This window comes from Gobius niger, assembly GCF_951799975.1.
Source record: "Gobius niger genome assembly, chromosome: 3".
In the NCBI taxonomy this organism is placed as follows: Eukaryota; Metazoa; Chordata; class Actinopteri; order Gobiiformes; family Gobiidae; genus Gobius; species Gobius niger.
The window spans coordinates 17,281,886-17,301,453 of NC_136854.1; the positions used below are offsets into that span (position 1 = coordinate 17,281,886).

The window sequence follows — 19,568 nt, forward strand, 5'->3', positions numbered from 1 at the left end:
GTCTTGTTTTTGCATTTTTAAGTTTTTCCAGAACTTGATGAAAGAATGGTTTTGCTTATGATTATCTGAATACTGTTTTGTATTTTCTCATCATGCAGCCCTATTATACATAAATATTATACTATTTTTTTCTTTTTTTGCATCTTTCTCTCTCTCTCTAGATTATTAATTAGTTTTTCTCCAAAAAAAAAAAAGAAAACACCCAGTCCTACTCACTGGCTCGACACAATCAAACTTTTTCCTCTCCTGGATCTCCTGCAGTTGGCAAATGTATTCCAGCGACTCCTCCTGAAAGTGCTGCCTCATCTGCTCCACCTGGACGTCAGCCTGAGGAGCACAAAGGCATGATTATAGTCATGCACAAACCAATAAGAGTTATGTGACCACAGTCAAGTATAGCCTTTTGTAGCCTCGGTTCCTACTATAATCAAGGAAGGCGCACAACTGAAGGAAAGTTACGTTAACTAAATATGAACTTCTAAAGCAAGAAAGTGAATTTCCTCTTTTTTATTATTAGTGATAATGGGTCTAGTTAGCTTTTAAGTGGATTTGTCTATCGTTGGACAAATGATTAATATGAACAGTGACACTACCACTTTAAATGGTGACTTAATCCACTTTGTCCCAAACAAACAAATAAAACAACAACAAAAATGTATTCCAGGGTCTAAGTTTCCCCTTAGTCATCTTACAGCTGAAAGTTTAGGACTGGGACTTGAAGAGACTTTGAGTAATGTTTACTCTCACGCCTACAATTACTGTAAAGGTCAACATTTTAAAGGTAAACGTAGAGCCTTTCCTTGTTATATCTCTATTAATATTTGGGGGAGACTCTAAGACTAAAGGGCAGAGGAGATGCGTGGGTGGGCAGTGCCTCCCGTTCCACTTTCATTTTGTGTTCTGAGAAAAGGCTGGTGTCTTAGGAAGTGCAACAGTGGACTATCACTTCTTCAAGAGCGGCTGACAGAAGCCTGGCTCGGCTCCACCTCCAACAAACATCAGTGGATGGAGACAATTGAGATGGATGTGTGTGTATGTGTGTATTTTAGAGGTAAACTAGAGAACAAACAGTCCCCCATCCAACTCGTGGATACAAGCTTGTCAAAATGAGCAAATCACAAAGGCTGCAGATATCTAGGCAATTGGTTCTCTGCAATAAACAAGAATATACAAAATCAGAGTTAAGTCTGCTCTGAAATAATACCAGTTTGGTATCGGAAAAAAAGTTTAGGTACTACTGGTATCGAAAAAATAAAAGTATCGAAAGCAGGCAAAAAATATCTTATATTATTGGATCCTAGTTTTGATGCTGTTGGTCCAGGGACAGTATTTAAGGAAGTGACTTGATTGTGTCAGCTTTTCTCTTTCCCCTAACTTTTAATACTAATATTTCTCCTATTCCCCTCCTTATTTTACCCAGTGTATTCCCACATTTTTCCTTATTTTTGCCACAATTTCTCGCAATATTCCTCAATTTTCCCCCACATTACTCCCTATTGTTTACACACTTCTTGACATTGAGGATGAACCCGATATTGCAAAATTTGCAAATCTTCCACGCATTTTTGTTCTGTTTTCTGGCTCTAGGTGACAGCTATACCCATAAAATTATTGTTCAGGTTTTGCTATTGAAAACCAAGTATCGATAAGGTACTGGTATTGAAAAATGTTACAAAGTACACAGGCCTCTGTACTCTCTCTGACTCCACTACACACCGTGACCTGCTAATTACTAGTGTCAAATGTTTTAAATTACTTTAGGCAAACCCTGTCGGAAAAGAAGAAGACCAGAGATTTTGTATGGTCTAAAAGAGGGCAGAATAATCTTTGTATTATCTTTCTCCAACAAACTCTCTTCACATCTGATCCACAACTTTACTAGAAATGGGACATCCCCAGCTATTTTGCTCACCCATTGTGTCGTGCTGAGCATTAGGTCAAGGTCAAGGTCAAATTTATTTATAAAGCACATTTACAACTACTATCGCTGCCCAAAGTGCTGTACACAGGCAATACAAAGTTTCAACAAAGTTAAAATACATTACATAACAAACAATAGCAACAACAATAACCACCAAACAATTAGGAGGAGTAGGTTTGCAGAGGTTTTCAAATTCACAAAAGTTTAGCTGGTCTTGACGTAGCGACATGTTCCTCTCATAACATGCAAACATTCTCAGACAATCGTTTTCCCTCCAAGTTCATGACTTTTAAAGCCATAAAGGAATCGTTGTCTTTATCTAAGCCCGATAATCAGTCATGTGCCACAGACGCGCTTTGGTGACCAGAGTCAGGAACAGAACGGCCCGTGGCAACTATGTCAACAATGGGGGAGTGCGCTGGTGCCTACAACGTATGTGCAAGCCTTACACGGAAATAAAGCAGGGAATCCTGCTCCGGGCAGAGACAATGAGAGGTTGTTTTATCCCGCCGTGATTTAGGACCTAGAACATTTATATTACCGCAGCATGGGATGTTCCACGACTAACAGGGACTAATGTTGACCTTGGTGCAGCAGAGTGAGCACACATTTCCTCTCCAAACAAGCCAGGAAAAGTGCAGCGCGCGTCCGACGTCAGTGGAAAGTCAGCTGGATCTAGCGGGGCTTTGCACCGATGATGGCAATGTCGAGTCAAAAAGGGGCATTTTCAAAACCAAACCAAACACGCGCTTTTGTCTGTCATTGTGTGAAATTGTTACAAGTCAGTTTTGGAGTGTTTGTGCGGGGGACATTACCTCTTGAAGCTGAGGCTCTTTCTTCTTTGCTGACATGTTTAAAAGTTTCTCCAAAGAGCTGTAGTACTTCTCCGTTTCTTTCTCGTACTTCTTTTTTCCTGCCTGCAACATAGCGACAAAAAAAAAGGCATATAAATGAGGAAAATGTGCAAGGGAATATGCTTCAGTGGCTCTCTGAATTATCTACACTCTTTCTTTCTTCTTTCTTTTTTTTCTTTTTCAGATACAGTATTTGGTTATAATCTCAAACACATCTTTATCACTATCTCACACTTTGCAGGTTTAGAAACTGCTATGTTGATCTAAAACGGCAAAATATCCAGTAGTTTCACTTTCTGATCCTCCAAGCACGCAACCTAAGCCCCTCCCACCCCTTGTGGCTGTAGTGAAGCTATGATGAGTACTTTACATCATGATAAGGAATAAACTTAGCAAGAGATGGCGAGCTGGATTAGACCTCAGGAGGAGCTCTTCGGGAGCTACAGGAGAACATTCAAAGACTACTCAAAGATGCGCAAGGTTTTGGATGAGAGAACATTGTAACATTGTAACACAAAGCTCAAAAAAGTTGCTTTTGCATTATAGCCAGCCTTAATATTGCTCACTCGCCAAAACAACATATCTAGAGAGGTATTTTGCGTCATTCACACTTGTTCACTTTGATCATCTCTTCTTCTACTTCTACCACTCTGACCTGTATTCCATGGGTCATAGATGGAAAACCAAAAAGTTCTCCACATTTTTAAAGGGTTTTTGGGCCAGCATGCAAATTAATCAAATTAAAATGAATGAAGTCTCAAATTAAGAAAGAGAAAAGATGTATAAAAGTGTCATACATTACCCTGATTGCTCCGAGCTGCTCCTTCCTGAACTTCTCCAGGGGCTTCATTAACGTTTCAGTGATGTTTCTCATCTAACCAAGTAACACACAAACACCAGTAAGACAATGCCTCCATTATACATAGCTCCACTTCGCCTCGGCTGTTAATATTTCTGATGACGCAACACGTTTGGACTCTTCTAAGTGTTTGCTTCCACATACTTACGTTGGCTGTATAGTTTACAGGCCTCTTATGCAATGACTGTTTAAAGTCATAGGAGTCTATACTGCATGAGCACTAAAGATAAAGCAAGCATTTTCTTGGCAGCTGGGGATTTTTTACAAATCCTTGATACGCTTCATCAACATGCTTTTGTTATTACAAAGAGATTTATGTAACGCTGTACAATAACAGCTAAGTTTGGCGGTTAGGTGATGCATGTTATACAAGCCGGAACACACTGTTACTCTTTTGTTTTGCCCTTTTCCCCATTTCAGACTGAATAGCATTTAAATATATGATAAAGGTGAAGGAAACTTAGAAGGTCCTGGCTTCTACACCCAGACTATGGGATGTCTTTCTTTGAGGAGTTTGCACATTCTCAATACCCATGACCAACAGTCTACTTCTCCTCAAGAAACTTTGCCTGAAATCGATCCCGAGGTGCTGCACTGTGGTCACCCACTGCCCCTGACAGGTCACCCTACAGGCGCTGAGGGTTATGTTACATTACAAACTTCCCTACAGGGACAATAAAGTATGCCTTAAAGGTGCATTATGCAACTTTTAATGCAGAAAAAAAAGTTCATATTTGTGTGTATTTGACCTTGTAGTAACCCAGCGGCTGTATGAGTGTTGACGCCTTTACTTTCCATCACACTGGTTTCTAGGACGCTCCAGGATCAATTGTTTGGAAGGTTTCCACTGCTGACGGAGCCTCTCACCAGAAAACTTACAAAACAATTGACCCTGGAGCGTTGTAGAGACCACTGTGCTGGAAAGTAAAGGTGCCATGCTGACCACTCATACAGCCGCTGGGTCACTATGAGGTCATATATGCACAAATACCAACTCTTTTCCGCATAAAAAGTCGCATTATGCACCTTTAAGTCGGAATTGTTATAGTATAGCTTTGATGTGACTAAAGCTGCAAAGTGTCAACCCAAAACAACATCAGAAAACCTCATCCACACGACAACAGCTAGTCACCAATATAATTTTTATTTCTTTTTTCCTTAAAGCAGTACTAAATAACTCATGCACCTCAAGGCCATAAGCGCCGCTGCAGGAGTCGGAGCATGTTGCGCTTTTTTACTCATTAATTTTCCGTGAGAGAAAACACTATGCTGACAAAGGGAGAGAGGGATATTGTACATCCAATTACACAATAGAGATAATTTTTTTTCCACTCAAACTTGGAAACTGTTTAAGTGGCGCTAGCCCGCAGTTAGCTTTGCCCGTTAGCCTGTTAGCTTCTTCTTCATGATTCCATTAGTGTGTATTGGGGCCTCCGACCCAGTGCTGGCAAAGTTGCAATTGTGGTTTTCTGGCCAGAGACACCGGGGGGAGATGAAAGAACCCCCAATGATCCTTGTTTTAATTAAAGGATTTATAAAGGTAAAGAAGTTACTTAGCACTGCATGGCTAAATACATTCATGCCACACTATTGACAAAAACACCACCAAATGAACTTTAGGTTGATTCAATGTCTGTAACAGTCACAACTAGCATCGAATTGCCCAGCACTACCCTAAAGCTATGTTTTCCAAATCTAGAAAACCACCCCAGCTGCTGACTTGACTTGAGGTTATGTCACACCATGTTCATATTCTCACATGAATTGAAAACACTAAACATTTTAAGCTAATCTTCCTTCATTCCTGCCTTCATGCCTGGGCTTGCCTTGCCCCGTCTCCTTACTTTGCCCCGTGATGTCATCCCGCTGGGGCTGGGCCGTGAGCTCAGTGTTTACCATTACGATCCATGTCTCAGTCCACTTCAGACGCTCCACTCAGACTTGATCCAGCTTTTTATGACACCGGGTTGCCATATACTAACAGAGGGCCGGCGGCTGGTTTTGCAATCCCTGCTGCTGGTATTCAGAGGCTGCTTGTAATGTGGAAGTGTACTGCAGACACGCCCAAACCACTCAAGTCGCACTGACCCTCGGACGGCACGCGGCGAGGAAGTGTTCGGACATGATTAATGCAAGTAGCCAGCAGGAAACGCTTCCTAGTGCAAACTGCTATTGTGCGATTGAAGAAAAGTATAAATAGTATCCCACTGCCAAAGATTTATGCCTTGGCTACGGTGTTTTAGTTTTTTTTTCTTTACTAAGCAGGAAAGAACTGTGAGCTCTCAGTTGTCCAGGAGTTTTCCAATGTAGGCCAAGATCGCAAACGTCACCTGTACTTGGTAGCTTTTAGCATTGATGAATGTTTTGTTTATCTCCCCAGCCGGCTTAATCAGCAACTTATTTTTCGTATTTTTTGTGGCAGGATTGAAATTGAAACCTAGTAGAGAAAGGTTACATTACATGGCCCCCGATGATGCTTAAATTGAAATACACACGCTGAAAGCACAGGCTCAGGACGTGATTATATCATCGATTATGATTTATTCGTTTGCAACAGTTGGAGGTTTTCTCTCTTTCAGAAGTTACGGCGTAGCTTCTCGCCTCACAGAGAAGAACAAGCGCTGCTTTAACTTCGGGGTTGTGCGCCTGGTACAGTCAGTGGTCACCGGTCTAACGCCAATAACAAGATAAAGTAGATCAGCGCGAAAACAGCAACTGAACAGTTTTCTATAAACAAAGTCCTGAATAAAAGTCCTATTTCCCACATGTTTTCTCGGTGAAGTCCAGAGGCTACTCTGATGTCCCTCGTATCCAACCTGTAGGTCTGATCGTATACAAAACTGCGTGTCCAGTGGCACCAGAGACAGCAGTGGCCTGGTAGCTACACATCAGCCACTACTCCAAAACGAATGCCGTATCTACAAACTTATGAAGTCGCAACAATCTGACGTATTTTATACATGATAGCACGATGTAAACAACCCAGCTTATGACAAAAAAAGCTTAGCAAAATATGGCCTGTGTGGGTTATTAATAGAAAACTGTTGGGAGGTTGTGTGCGCTGATCTACTGTGCCAAAGTAGGTGCCAGTCTGCACTCAGCCGTAATTGCGACCCAAACAAAAGCACGTGTTCACCCCCACTCTCCCACCACCCCTCTCCCTTGCCCTCGGAGTCTGGCCTGAGGAAAATGTTTGTTCTACATAACATCGCAATTGGCTACGGGAGTCTGTCCTGCCCACTTACTGCACCAGGACTGGCTCTGCAAGATCTTTACACGCCCGCCTACTACACGCAAAAAGTTGTGCTATAGTCTGCATTTAGATACAAAGGATCGGGCCCACAGTCTTCTTCAATACAATAGTTAGTCTTCTATTCTTGTATAGTCTTTCGGCTTTCAATCTTGTGACCTTTATGGTCTCTGTGACTGAGGCGGGGAAGGAGAAGGGGGCAAAGTGGCATACTCGTGCTTGCATTCAACCTGAGCTTAAATAAGATTAGTTACTTGTTTATGAGCTGTTTGTCCATGTAGTGCTACTTTGTACTTGTCTCCACAATGCTGGTGTTGCATTTTTTAAGACGCGTGCCAAGTGTGCTTGTGTCAACAGAAATCATTGTAAAAACAAATGCAGGCTGGATCCAAGAAATGCTAATGATGTGAAACTGAATGCTACAAAAAAAAAAACTACAACTCCACCACCACACGCTGCTGCATGCAGTTACAGTATTCCCACTAAAACTTCAGCAGGTTGTGACTGGCTGCGCTCACCATCAGCTCCCTTTGGTCTTCGAGGTTCTTGAGGAATGACGAGAACTCTTGCAAGGACTTATCTGCAAAAGAAAGACGATCCAAATAAGGCCTCAAATGAAACCGTGGCGTCCCGGTGTTGACACAGGCAGCTCATGAAGCATTATGATTATCAGATGTGCGCACCGCAGACGTCCACCAAAGCTGCACTTAAAGCTCCGATGTAGACAGCACCCAAGAACAAATAAATATTTACAGCAAGAGTCTGCCCTGGTGGATGCGGAGGCGGTGGTTAACGCACAGAGGTGGGCTGTAATCAGTTACATTTACCCGAGAACATTCACTTGAACTGGAACTGATTTCAATTCAAAGAGACTTTTTTTTACCCCATTATTGACCAATTTTTATTTTGTTTTTTTCCCTATTTTCATTGTTTTTCCCCAAAACTTTTTTCTTGTTTTCCATGTTTTTCCCTAATTTTTTCATTTTTTTTATTATCAGTATTTTCCCTCTTTCCCCAATTTTTTACCTAATTTATTCCCAATTTTTGCCCCATTTTATGATTAATATTTTTTTTACACAACTTGCCAACTTTGCCACAATTTCTCCCAATTTCCCCCCATTTAAAAGTGATTGGCTATAATTGACCACCAGTATTCCAAAGCATCATGGCTCCTCCTCGAGTAAATATTTTTGCTACTCTACCCACCTCCACATGTTGGTGCCCATGCCGTGCGACGGGTAAAACCACACTCACCAATGCAGTCCTCATCGTCTGTCTTTGCGTCGCCGATGTACTCAAACTGAAACTCTCCCAGGCACTGAGCGAACTTTCTCTGGGCCATACCCAGCTCTGCAAGCCAAGAGCACATTAAAAACATGTTTAAAAAAAACAATGACCTGTTTGCCTGTTGGGGTGATCCCTTTTAGTTGGTCACAAAGCAAATACCGAGGCTATCTGCATCATATGACGACGCTCTGATTAAAAATAGTCCCATGGCATCAGACGGGTAACCACATTCTAAACATCCTGTGTGTATAAGCACCATCTACAGTACATCCTGTAGCTGAGCAAACTGCAGCAAACCAAAACGACAAGACATGCAACACTCTGAACAAACAGTGTCATTATCAATGCTGTAAAGTACACTGGAGCTAAACGACAATGCTTTATGACCTAAGAGGCATGGTTTATCCCCTTATTTATTAAACATTACATAAAGAAGACCTTTCAGAGCCGTGCAATATATTGGCAAATTATCATATTGCTTATCGGAAAGATCTTGTGCCGTTTTGAAACATGTCGCAAAATGATCAAAATCGCGAAAAAGACGACTATTGAAGAACACTTTCTCTTGTCCTTTTGCGTCTTCTCGCTCCAGTATCATTAACACTCATGCGCCGTTATTGTTACAGGATTAGCTTGGAGACCTGCAGATTACAAAGCTGTGCAACGCTCAATTCGATGGTGATTCGATTCAAATGTGATTTTAGGCACATTGCACATAAGGTATCCTCCGTTAAAGGTACACTGCGTAACTTTTGGACTATACTGTCGCCATTAGTGCAAAACATGCTCCTATTGACCAGCTCGACACAGAAAAATACTATTACTGCAGGGAATAATCAAAGTATGGATTTGGATGAGGACCGAGCCTGTTTTAATCTCAAATTCTACTAACTTTAGTCACATCTCCATGGAGACGAGCTGGAGACGCACCCACTCCCGGTAAAGACACAGTCATGTCTTAGATGAGCTGAGTCGCTCACAGCAAAAACACATGTTTGTGTGTACATATGTAGGTATTTTTCCAATGATGAAATGATCCATCATAAAATAAATGCTAGTATTTCAATTTTATTCATAAGTAAAATTCTACGCAGTGTGCCTTTAAATACAATGCAAGATGGTGGGAAAGGATATTGATTACGATGTTGTTCACGCTGCATTTCAGACAAACTTCAGCCTGTGAGACACTGCAAAAACAAATGTATTTCAAATAGTTCGGCAAGGCCCTGTGGTGGGATCTTTGACCCGGTGTAGTCCTCAAGAGAGGCACAGCAGAATGTTGAATGGGTATTTTAAGACTGGCTGCGCAGTGTTAAGTGGGGAGAAATGCTTTCATTATATGGTTATAAAATGGCTCTTCACTGTCCTGTCCTGAATGAAAAGTGGCATATTACAGAGATGCAGAGTATACTAGCGATTGCTTGTTATTAAAACTACTGGAGTACAGTATATTGAAATTAGCAGGCAACGTTGTAACAAGACTTTACAAGAAAAACAAGAAAAAATATCAGATGGTTGCGATTGCCAAAACCTACTCTGAACATGTTTAGTTTAGTTTCATTTGTTTATTTGAGCATATTATTGAGTATACATTCTGCTCAAAAGGAGTGGGCTGAAGCAATAAGCTCATGAGCATCACTCAATGCAATCAAAAAATACATTTCACAAAGGTACAGAAGGAACATAGTCCTAAAGGAACAAAACGACAACAAGGAAACAACAGCAAAAACATGGATTATACATATATATATATGCACTATCTGATCATAATAGAATGACCAATCACAAGATGGCATTTATATAACATGTGAAGCCTAATTCTGCTTCAGCTCAGCTTACATAAATACTATACTTTTTCGTTCCACAAAACACCTGCAAGTAACCCTCATTCAATTTGTAGGTCATAAAGCTGCAGGAAGTCATAAGATGCAGAGCAGACAATAGGGCAGTCTTTGCTTTGTGGGTTTCAAAGACTATACATAGCGCTTGAAGGAAACGTTACTTCTTTTCTCAGGATGATGTCATTTTGTTTGTGTGCCACTGAGAAGACAAAACTCAACTGGAGACGAAGACCTAAAAAACAAAGTGTAACAGGGGCAAACAAAACAGACCAGTCAGCATAGGCTTGAATGTGGTGTGTGGTTGTTGTAAATTCATCATAGTCATAAGATGCAATGTCATTTGAATCACACTACAGGCTTAGATTTATACAGAGTCATTTCATTAGTATGACTTTTAATCTAAAAAGCATCATGCCAGCTATTGCACTTTGTACAAATATTCAGGACATCAGTTCATAAAAGGAGAGCCAATATACACAGCAATCCAAATAAACGACATGTTAGATAAAAATGTTTATCTGGAGGACATCATCAAAAAGACACACAACCCGGGGGAAATGTTCTTTTTTTGTTGATAAATGTGAATACACTGAATTCAGTCCACTGCAGCTATTGCATAAACCGTAAGACTAAGAACATAAGTTAGACAGTAGGACTGGGACGATCCACTTCCCGATATGTATTGTGATATAGTAAGTAATTACGATAAGTAATATGTCTACCTTAAAATGTGTAAAAAGTCATATGTCTAAAGTTTGTAAAGCAAAGGCAATTTGACATTTATTGAAGTTATTGAAAAGTGCATCAACACAAAATGTAACAAAGCGGTTACTGGAAAACAAAGGAGTGTATGATAAAAATGCCTCCAAACACAAGTATTGAAAGTATTGCGATACTTGATAAAGTAACAATACTTGGTATAGCAGCCTATCGTCCCAGCCCTATTAGACAGACTATATATAAACACAACTAGCTTTCAACTGGGGCGGTTTCCCTGTCATCAAGCAAAATCTTGTTGATGTTTGGGTCCTACCAGCAGCATCATAAATTTAGAACTAGAAACTTGTTCGGACAAGTGATCACTTGAACACGATCAAACAGTACTTTCTGACTATGCAAGATAGTAGCTACATGGTATTCATTTGATGACAAGTATTCTGCTTCAAATTAATTACACTTGCCTCGTACCTCTTGCAATTTGGACCGTCGCCAAAAGTAGTCTAACTTTTGTAAGAAAATTAGTTTATGCAATGCGCAGATGGCCAGGTTAAATTCAATATCCTCAATACATCTTTTTTGATGTGAGCAGCTGCTCACAAGATGAAATCAGTCTGTCCATTTCCTCTGATAACAAGATGGAAGCTAATTTTGAAAGCTAATGTTATTATGTTTATCTACAGACGGCTGTGACGCCACACAAAGCTGCTGGATGGGGTTAAATGTATGATGCATTTGCAGAAGATTAACAAAGACACACAACTATTAAAATAAGTATGGTGCAGTTGGGGCAAATCACTTTATTTATGTCATTAATAATCATGATAATTAATTATTCATTTAGAAAACAATGGTCAACACTGTGTAGAGGCCAGAAAAGGCACACAGTTCACTGCCTATAATATGTGCTTTGATTACTATTGAATTAGGCATGGACACAGAGCAGACAGAGCATAGATCTGATTTTCTGTTATATCATCAGTCCATTTTGACCTTTATTTACCCCAGGAATCATGTGAAAAACTCTAAAACAAAAAGTATCCCGGAAACACAGTAAATGCCAAACATAAGATTTAAATGCATGAAAGACCTCTGGCTTCTATACAAGCTGTTGTTGGTCAACTTTGGCACCCAAAATACAGCAGCTGATGTGATGAATGAAGTGGAAAGTTAAGCAGTTCCCCTGAGACGGCAAAAACATGTTTTGACAACACTATGCTGAACCTTGACACACCTTTGCAAAAGCTTCCCCACACAGAGCTATGTGTGACGTAAGGCTAGGGTATAGGACGATCCAATGTCACTGCATTGTACAACTAAATGAAGTGGCTCACAATTATGTAATGGGGAAAGAATCAATAACTAACTGTGCAGGCTAGCAGTGTTTACTGACAGATAAAAAAAAAAGATCAATATGGTGTGCATTTATTCTCTCCCGAGGAACCTATAACAACACACAATGACCAAAGTATTAAAGTGATGAGCAAGAAGAAAATAAAGTATCTATCACTGCAGCACAGCGGTTAGCGCTCGTGCTTCACAGCGAGAAGGTCCTGGGTTGGATTCCCACCATGACATGCCTTTGTGTGTGGAGTTTGCATGTTCTCCCCATGTCTGCGTAGGTTTCCGCTACCACGAATAACATGTACAATAGGCCAGGATGAATGCAGGCGTGTTTACGAGTGTGAGACAACGGATGCAAATCAGCCCAGGGCGTGGTGTGTTCATTAACATGCACTGTCCCTCCCAAACAAACCAATAAACATGGCATTCTCAGAAAATAGAATCCAGTGAAAGAGAAGCTGCTGAGTTCACAATCATACCACATAATGTCATTTAAAAGTACTCAAGAAAAGAAGTCTCGCAATTATGAGGTTTAATGTTTGCAAGTATTTGCACGTTAGGGCAATGCTAATTATGATGAGTGTTTATGTTAGCAAGTATTTGCACGTTAGCGACAATGCTAATTATGATGAGTGTTAATGTTAGCAAGTATTAACACGTTAGCGACAATGCTAATTATGATGAGTGTTAATGTTAGCAAGTATTAATACGTTAGCGACAATGCTAATTATGATGAGTGTTTATGTCAGCAAGTATTAACACGTTAGCGACAATGCTAATTATGATGAGTGTTAATGTTAGCAAGTATTAACACGTTAGCGACAATGCTAATTATGATGAGTGTTTATGTCAGCAAGTATTTGCATGTTAGCGACAATGCTAATTATGATGAGTGTTAATGTTAGCAAGTATAAATACGTTAGCGACAATGCTAATTATGATGAGTGTTAATGTTAGCAAGTATTAATATGTTAGCGACAATACTAATTATGATGAGTTTTAATGTTAGCAAGTATTAACATGTTAGCGACAATGCTAATTATGATGAGTGTTAATGTTAGCAAGTATTTCACATTAACTGCATTGCCAGTTGTGATGAGTAATAATGCTAGCAAGTATTTGCACGTTCACTGCAATACTCATTTATTTCCATGTTAGCTGCAATGCTAATTAGATGCATGTTTGTGTACTGTGTTTTGAATAGCAAACAAAATTGCCAAAAAAATTGCCCATTACTTCAATTTATAACCATGAATCTGTGACAGGAAGAGAAAATCAGGCCACAAGATTAACATTTGGAATATTGGTCCGACTGTTCGTCCACAGATCCAAAAGGTCAGCGGTTCGAATCCCAGTTCTGATTGTTGCTTACGGTTATGTCTTTGGGCAAAAACATTTCAACCATCGTGCCTGTGTATGAATGTCGTGTGTGAATGATGATTGGAGGAGTCAATGACACAGATTGGCGGCAAGATTTAGCAACAATACAGCAGGCTGTAAACGTCTGAAGCCTACACTACAATGCTAACATTTAATTCACATATCAGAATAAAATGCTGAAAATTCCTTCACATTTAATCTTTTACTTGTGGGTACCAAAAAATGTTTCTGAAGAGACACATAACATGAGGCCATGTTAGCAATTACAGCGCAATCCAATAGCAGTGATGTCAGACGTTAGATTTGTGGCATTTCTATTAAAGCCACATGTGTTGAAGACAAATCGTGTACGCGATCACACCCCCATCCTACGATTACACAGTCTGCCAGGATTTGGAGTGGGCTCTTCCGATCAGCTTAGACAAACTATGCACAATTCATTTCATGCAATCGTAAGAATGAATATTTTTATATATAAAAAAACAAAAAACTAACATTTCAGAGTGACCCTACACAACTAGAACTGATTCACAAAAGGTACAAAAAAATCCTGTGTAGATTTTTTTCCAGACTTCAACATGATAAAACAGAAATGGAGGCAATAACTCACTGTGGCTAAGAATCAAGAGCCTGCAAACATTACAAGGGAAATCGCAGAATCCCTGCTACAGATGGAAATGATAGAAGCCCAAAGCAGGGAACTATCACAAGATGAAAATACCACACACTGGGGCACACGCAGGAGTCCAAGGATAGGCCTGTGTCTGCTTTTTTGCCTTTTAAAGCAAGGCATTTCAGCACAAACCTGGGAACCGTCAAACTTGGATAGTTTTCTCTGCATGAAAACAGAGACATCTGAGCAGTGAGTCATCCGGACGGCAACTACCAATCTAATACAGTATTATATGTCAGGCTTTTCTGCACCAGGAAGAAAGTGAAAACACAGCAGCCCAGTTGACGTAAACGCTGGTGTGTCCCCGATTCAGAAGGGCTTGATTGAAAACAATGACAGAGCGTTGCGGAGAGCCGTGGACTTTAATGACAATACAGACCCTGTTCCACACCCTTTCCAGCTCCACGTTGCACGAGCCCAGCACAACTGAGGGAGATTATGAAGCAAGTCAAGGCTTCTGTGCCAAAATGAGAGGAGTCAAGCAGCTGGTTGCTAATGCTAGGGGTCAGCGGTGCATGCTGAACGTTTACCATTTTGTGAACCGAAGTACACGTAGACACCATGACTATTAACTAATGAAATGCAAGTCAACCACACATCCAAGTACTGTCTTGTCACTTCGAAAGAATTAGTGACGGACTGTCTGCTGACGTCACACTTTAACGTCAGATTGATTGCAAATAGGAGGAAACAGGTCATAAAAAAGTCCTAGGCCAAGGTTTTAGCACTTTGTGGAAAAGCCTAACAGCAGCTGAGGTGTGGCCAACAAGAGCTAAACCGGAAAAAAGTACCTATACCATAACAAGAGTGACTTTTAACAAACTCATTTGAATGGGAAAATACAGGCACACTTTCATAAATTAGAAGTTCTACAAGAATAATACAAATGACCTTTCATTTGAGAAAGGTGACACCACTAAAAGCAAAGAAATCTATAAGTGGAAAATGTAAACAAAAAAGCTTCTTTCCGATTATTATTGATAGAGGCAGAGGGCAGCTCTCCCCTAGCAACTTTGGGTCTTTCCTCCACAACACTTTATGGCTTCACAATGGAAACTGCTTGCTGATAAAACATCCCCAACCCACCAGGAAAAGCGTTTGGCGTCAGAGTTCAGCGGCTGAAGATGTCCACAGAGCGTAGGTTGGCTCCTGTTGGGCTTGCTGTTTGTTTTGATTCTTCTCTCGCTCATCAGCTGTGGTCCGCAGGTCAGGCCTCGCCCTGCAGGCTCACATTCGGCAGCCATGTTTCCACTCTGCGCGTCCCACACTCTTCCTGTTCCGCTCTCATCTCCCCTCTGGCCCAGGCCGGGACCCCCTTTTTGCCCTGTCAGCATCCAAGCACACCCATCCGTCCCACCAGCTCCTCACCTCCAACCGTCATGACTTCATCCACAACTTCCTGCTCTTCAAAACAAGGCTGCACAAAGAGGCAATGTGGTCGCCAAGTTGGAGATAAGCTCGATAAGGATGCAATGATTACAAAATTCAAAGCACTTCTTCCCGGTCCCTGAAACAGCATAAGGTGTGCTATTAAAACCATAAAAGGTATCTAAAGCATTAAGAAAGAGAAAAATGATAGTCCTTGTTCTTTTAGGATTGAGTTCTGAGAAAGCATTCCTCCCAGTTTGCATCTTGTGCTAATGTGATTTTAATGAAAGATGTGATGTGGCTCCTTGGCAGAGACTTGGACGTGATTACCAAGGTCTGGAACGAGACAAGAAGACATATCCCGGCAATGTCCAATACTGATCTTGGCTCGGTTGTTCAGGTTTTTTTTTTTTTTATCTTGCTGTCACACTGAAAATGAAGGTGAAACTGAAAAGGTTTAATTCACTGGGGAAATCCAAAGATGAGTGTAGCCTCTTTATTATCAATACAGTAGGGTAACAGTACACAAAGCCACAAAAGCTCTACCCAAACTTACTTTCACCATTTCCTACAGAACCTTTCTCGCATTGCACCTAAAGTGATTGTCTGCATGTTTAAATTAGCTATACCTTGACACAGATCTTTCCATAGGACTCTCCTGGCCACTCAATGAATAGTTGTGCACCATAAAACACTGGTTCTTATGTTTTATTGAAAGGATCTGCCAAACTGTAGCTATTCTTCCTGTGGTCTAACTGAAAGAGACACACAACTGTGCTGGTGATGCTGATGTGTGGTTTGGAAATATATTGTGCAGTATATTGGCAGTTTTAGTCCAGTGTCTGACAGTTTGCCCCAAGAGTCGACGACCCATGTCCAAAACCACTGGAACTATCTATTTTGGACAATTTAGTGTAAAAGAGCCAGTTACACAAACAGCCTGAAATCAAAGCTTGAACACCCCCGTGAACTTAGGCTGAAGGATGTATGAGGCGCTGGTGAAATGTGGGGAGTGCATCCATGGCAGGTGTGAAGTCTGCACGTGGCTGAGGGGGAGTGAGAGAGCAGAGTGAAGGCTACAGACGGGAGGACGGTTCCTGGAGGAAACCCCTGAAACAGAAGCTCGCGTGCACACCGCTTCACCTCGACATCGGGCGCTTCCATGTCATGGCTCTGTGGCTCAGGTCCTGTGGGAAGTTTCCTCTCCAAAAACACGGACTTTCCATAGAGGGACTTCCTCCTCCCAGCGCTGGCAGAGAGCGGAGTCACTACGCTGGGCCTGTGACGTTATCAAAGCAAAACATGACACTGTACAGGGGCTACTACACAGTCAAAGAACTTTCGAACAATTGAAAAAAGAATGGCAGAGAGTGCTACACTGGATCGATAAAGGAAAAGGCGTTATCTTCGTAGGGTGCTCTTCAGACTTAGAGTGAAAACCCGCCTATGATGGGAAAAGTTTGAACAAAGCAGTATCAAACAAGTCCCGGATTTCCAATTACAAATGCCAGGAGTCTCACGAACAACCCGAAAGTGCCGTGCAGCTGGCGACAATTTCTCATTCGCCAAATGTGTGTCTCGAGAACAAGACATCACCGCTGCCTTAAAAAATGTTGTTCTCACAGTAGCGGCAAAGCAGAACGATTAGCGATACACTCTGAAGTCTAAATGTTAGAAATGGCTGTGAAACTGCAGCAGTCATAGAGCGGCTTCCACAGCTCTCAGGCCTGCCAACATCAAGCACAGTCACCATAAACAACCGCCTGAGAGCCATTAGAGGAGAAGAACAAGAGGAGCGGCAAACAGCTTTTATCTCGGCAAAGAGGAAACTATACACAGAGCCACATTATCAGAGTAATGCGCAAATAATGAGCACAAGACTCCACCCTGACTTTAAATGGTCGGACTGAGCCTAATGTAACACCAGGAAGGTCTACACAGCATAAAGCGAACACTAACAACAATGACTGCGGACCAGATACCGAAGTATATTTCAACCAATCTGTGCTAAATATAGTTCATTTCAAGTTTGGTGCGATGGCGGTCATAGAGAAACCGTATACTGTCATTATCAAGAAGAACCCACTTAGTGAAAACAGCACTTACACTATGCCACAAACGCCTATTTGCCTCTCTGCTGATGGAGTAGTTTACAGGGGTGAAAGCTACACCTTCTGACCGGCATACGCTGGTGCTCTGCTAAACATATTTGTGGCAGAGGCCAGTGCAAATACTGCCGTTTGAATTACCGTCACAAAGGATATTCGTGTACAGCAAGATGTTAAAAGACGTGCTAAGCTGACACGAGATAGTATGTGCTGCCTTTCAACTGCATGGGCAACATTTTTTGTGAGTGAGAGCACTAGGCCACGGGGCACAGGGGTTCAACCACAACAACCTGAATGTATTTATGAGTAGGGAAAAAAATCTTAGTCATCAATAGAATTCATCTGCAATACATAGGAGGCAAATAGTATGACAATTCATTTATTGTAGCATATTATGCTAAAAAAAAAAAGTGACACGTGAAAGGCTAGTCTAACAATCCTGGTCAGTTCGAGGAAGCATCTCCAACTGTCGTGCCAGAGTGTCTCGGTTTCTGCTTATGTTCAAGACAGTGTTCCTACTTCCCTTCTCATCATTCATAAACCTTTTAGCAGGCGATTTGGCTCTCGTGAGAACTACATGACATCCCACCAAACAAGTTTTAGTTCCTCTTTTTCTAATAAGTCGTCTAAGCATAAAAAGGCATAGGTGAGATTGCCAATAAAAGATAAAATCCTTCCATCCATAAAAAAATAAATAAAAAAAATCTTTTGAGATAAAAGCAAAGCCGGAGATTGACCAGGTGTGCAGTGGAATGCTTTCTTTATTACATTACTTTGGCAGCATGTCACTGTATGCCCTTTTGACCTCGAGTCAGGTGCATTCCTCACGATTCACACCAAATAATAAAGCTGCTTCGGACAGAAACTACAACCACTGCAGCTGCTGCCCTTGAATCAAAAGAACAAAAAAAAAAAAAAGTTGTAGATAAGATCAGAGATTCTAAAAGTGTGGGACCATTACCACTTGAGATTCCTTCGGTTTCTCTGCTGGTGCTTGCAGTTCAGGTCCTGAAGTTTTATTCCACTTTTTACACTAGCTAAAACTAGTTCTACTAAAGATTGAAACAAAAGGTATTATGCTGCTTACTGCAGGTATAAGGCAACAAAGTCAAACATATCGTGATCACACTTTGTTAGGAGGTTTGTTGTGAAGGGGAGCGATGATTTCTCTCTGAGTGTTCACTGTCAGGGCATGTCTGGTTTGGTCTCAGAGCGAGAGTGTTGCTTTCAAGTTGCGTAGCTTCGGCGGATGTTTTTTACCCGTCACTGCGCTGCGAAGGAGGGATGACGTTTTTGCCCGGGATCGGAACATAAGAAAAGCACTTCCTGGTTACGAAGGGCCACAGAAGGAGCTCAGGAACAGAAGGAACTTAAGCTTCCACTGCAGCACAAAGACTAGTCCTCAGATTCAAACTAGGGCAGGACGATATGGAGAAAAAAAAAGATAATCTGATACCAACTAACCTATATTTTTGATTCAATCATTCAAACTCGCTTTAACTGCAAAATAATTGGCTGTAAACCTGACAATTAACAAATCTCATGTCGATATTGCTGATATTGACCAAAGCTGACATTGCACTTTCGATTTGATTCCGTTTTATTGCCCAGCCTAAACATGAAAGACTGAAAACATAAGTCCAGGTATATTCTTGATGGGGGAACAACATTATCAAAAAATGGACTAAAGGGCATAAAACACTGGTGTTGAATTTTCAAAGGTTAGGGGTGGGTAGTATGACACATTAGACAAACTACTCGAAATTATAGTTTGGAATTCCACCAATTATTGCTCAGACAGAAAACTGTTAAATCAACCACAAAATTACAGACTCACTTGATCTGGAAAATTAGTAGCTTTGTTATCTTTTTCCTACTGCTTTTTTTTTTCTTCCAAAATCTAGCAATTCGGAAAAATTTTGCAACCTCACTTCAGTATAAGCCTTGTGGAGCTATACGCCATACC

The 19,568-nt window shown here is 41.1% G+C and overlaps 1 protein-coding gene across 2 annotated transcripts in view; it reads right to left on the reverse strand.

Moving 5' to 3' along the window:
- arhgap10 (Rho GTPase activating protein 10) overlaps positions 1-19,568 on the reverse strand; it is an 81,338-nt gene that overhangs the window by 58,956 nt on the left and 2,814 nt on the right. Inside the window, exons 2-6 of one of the 2 annotated variants that reach the window (XM_079552709.1) lie at positions 8,139-8,234; positions 7,403-7,464; positions 3,578-3,649; positions 2,737-2,838; positions 217-327 (exon numbers count right to left, since the gene is read on the reverse strand). In XM_079552709.1, coding sequence (XP_079408835.1) covers positions 217-327; positions 2,737-2,838; positions 3,578-3,649; positions 7,403-7,464; positions 8,139-8,234 — 443 coding nt within the window. Of the gene's footprint in view, positions 1-216; positions 328-2,736; positions 2,839-3,572; positions 3,650-7,402; positions 7,465-8,138; positions 8,235-19,568 lie in introns of those variants that run through there. The other variant, XM_079552710.1, reaches the window with a different exon arrangement.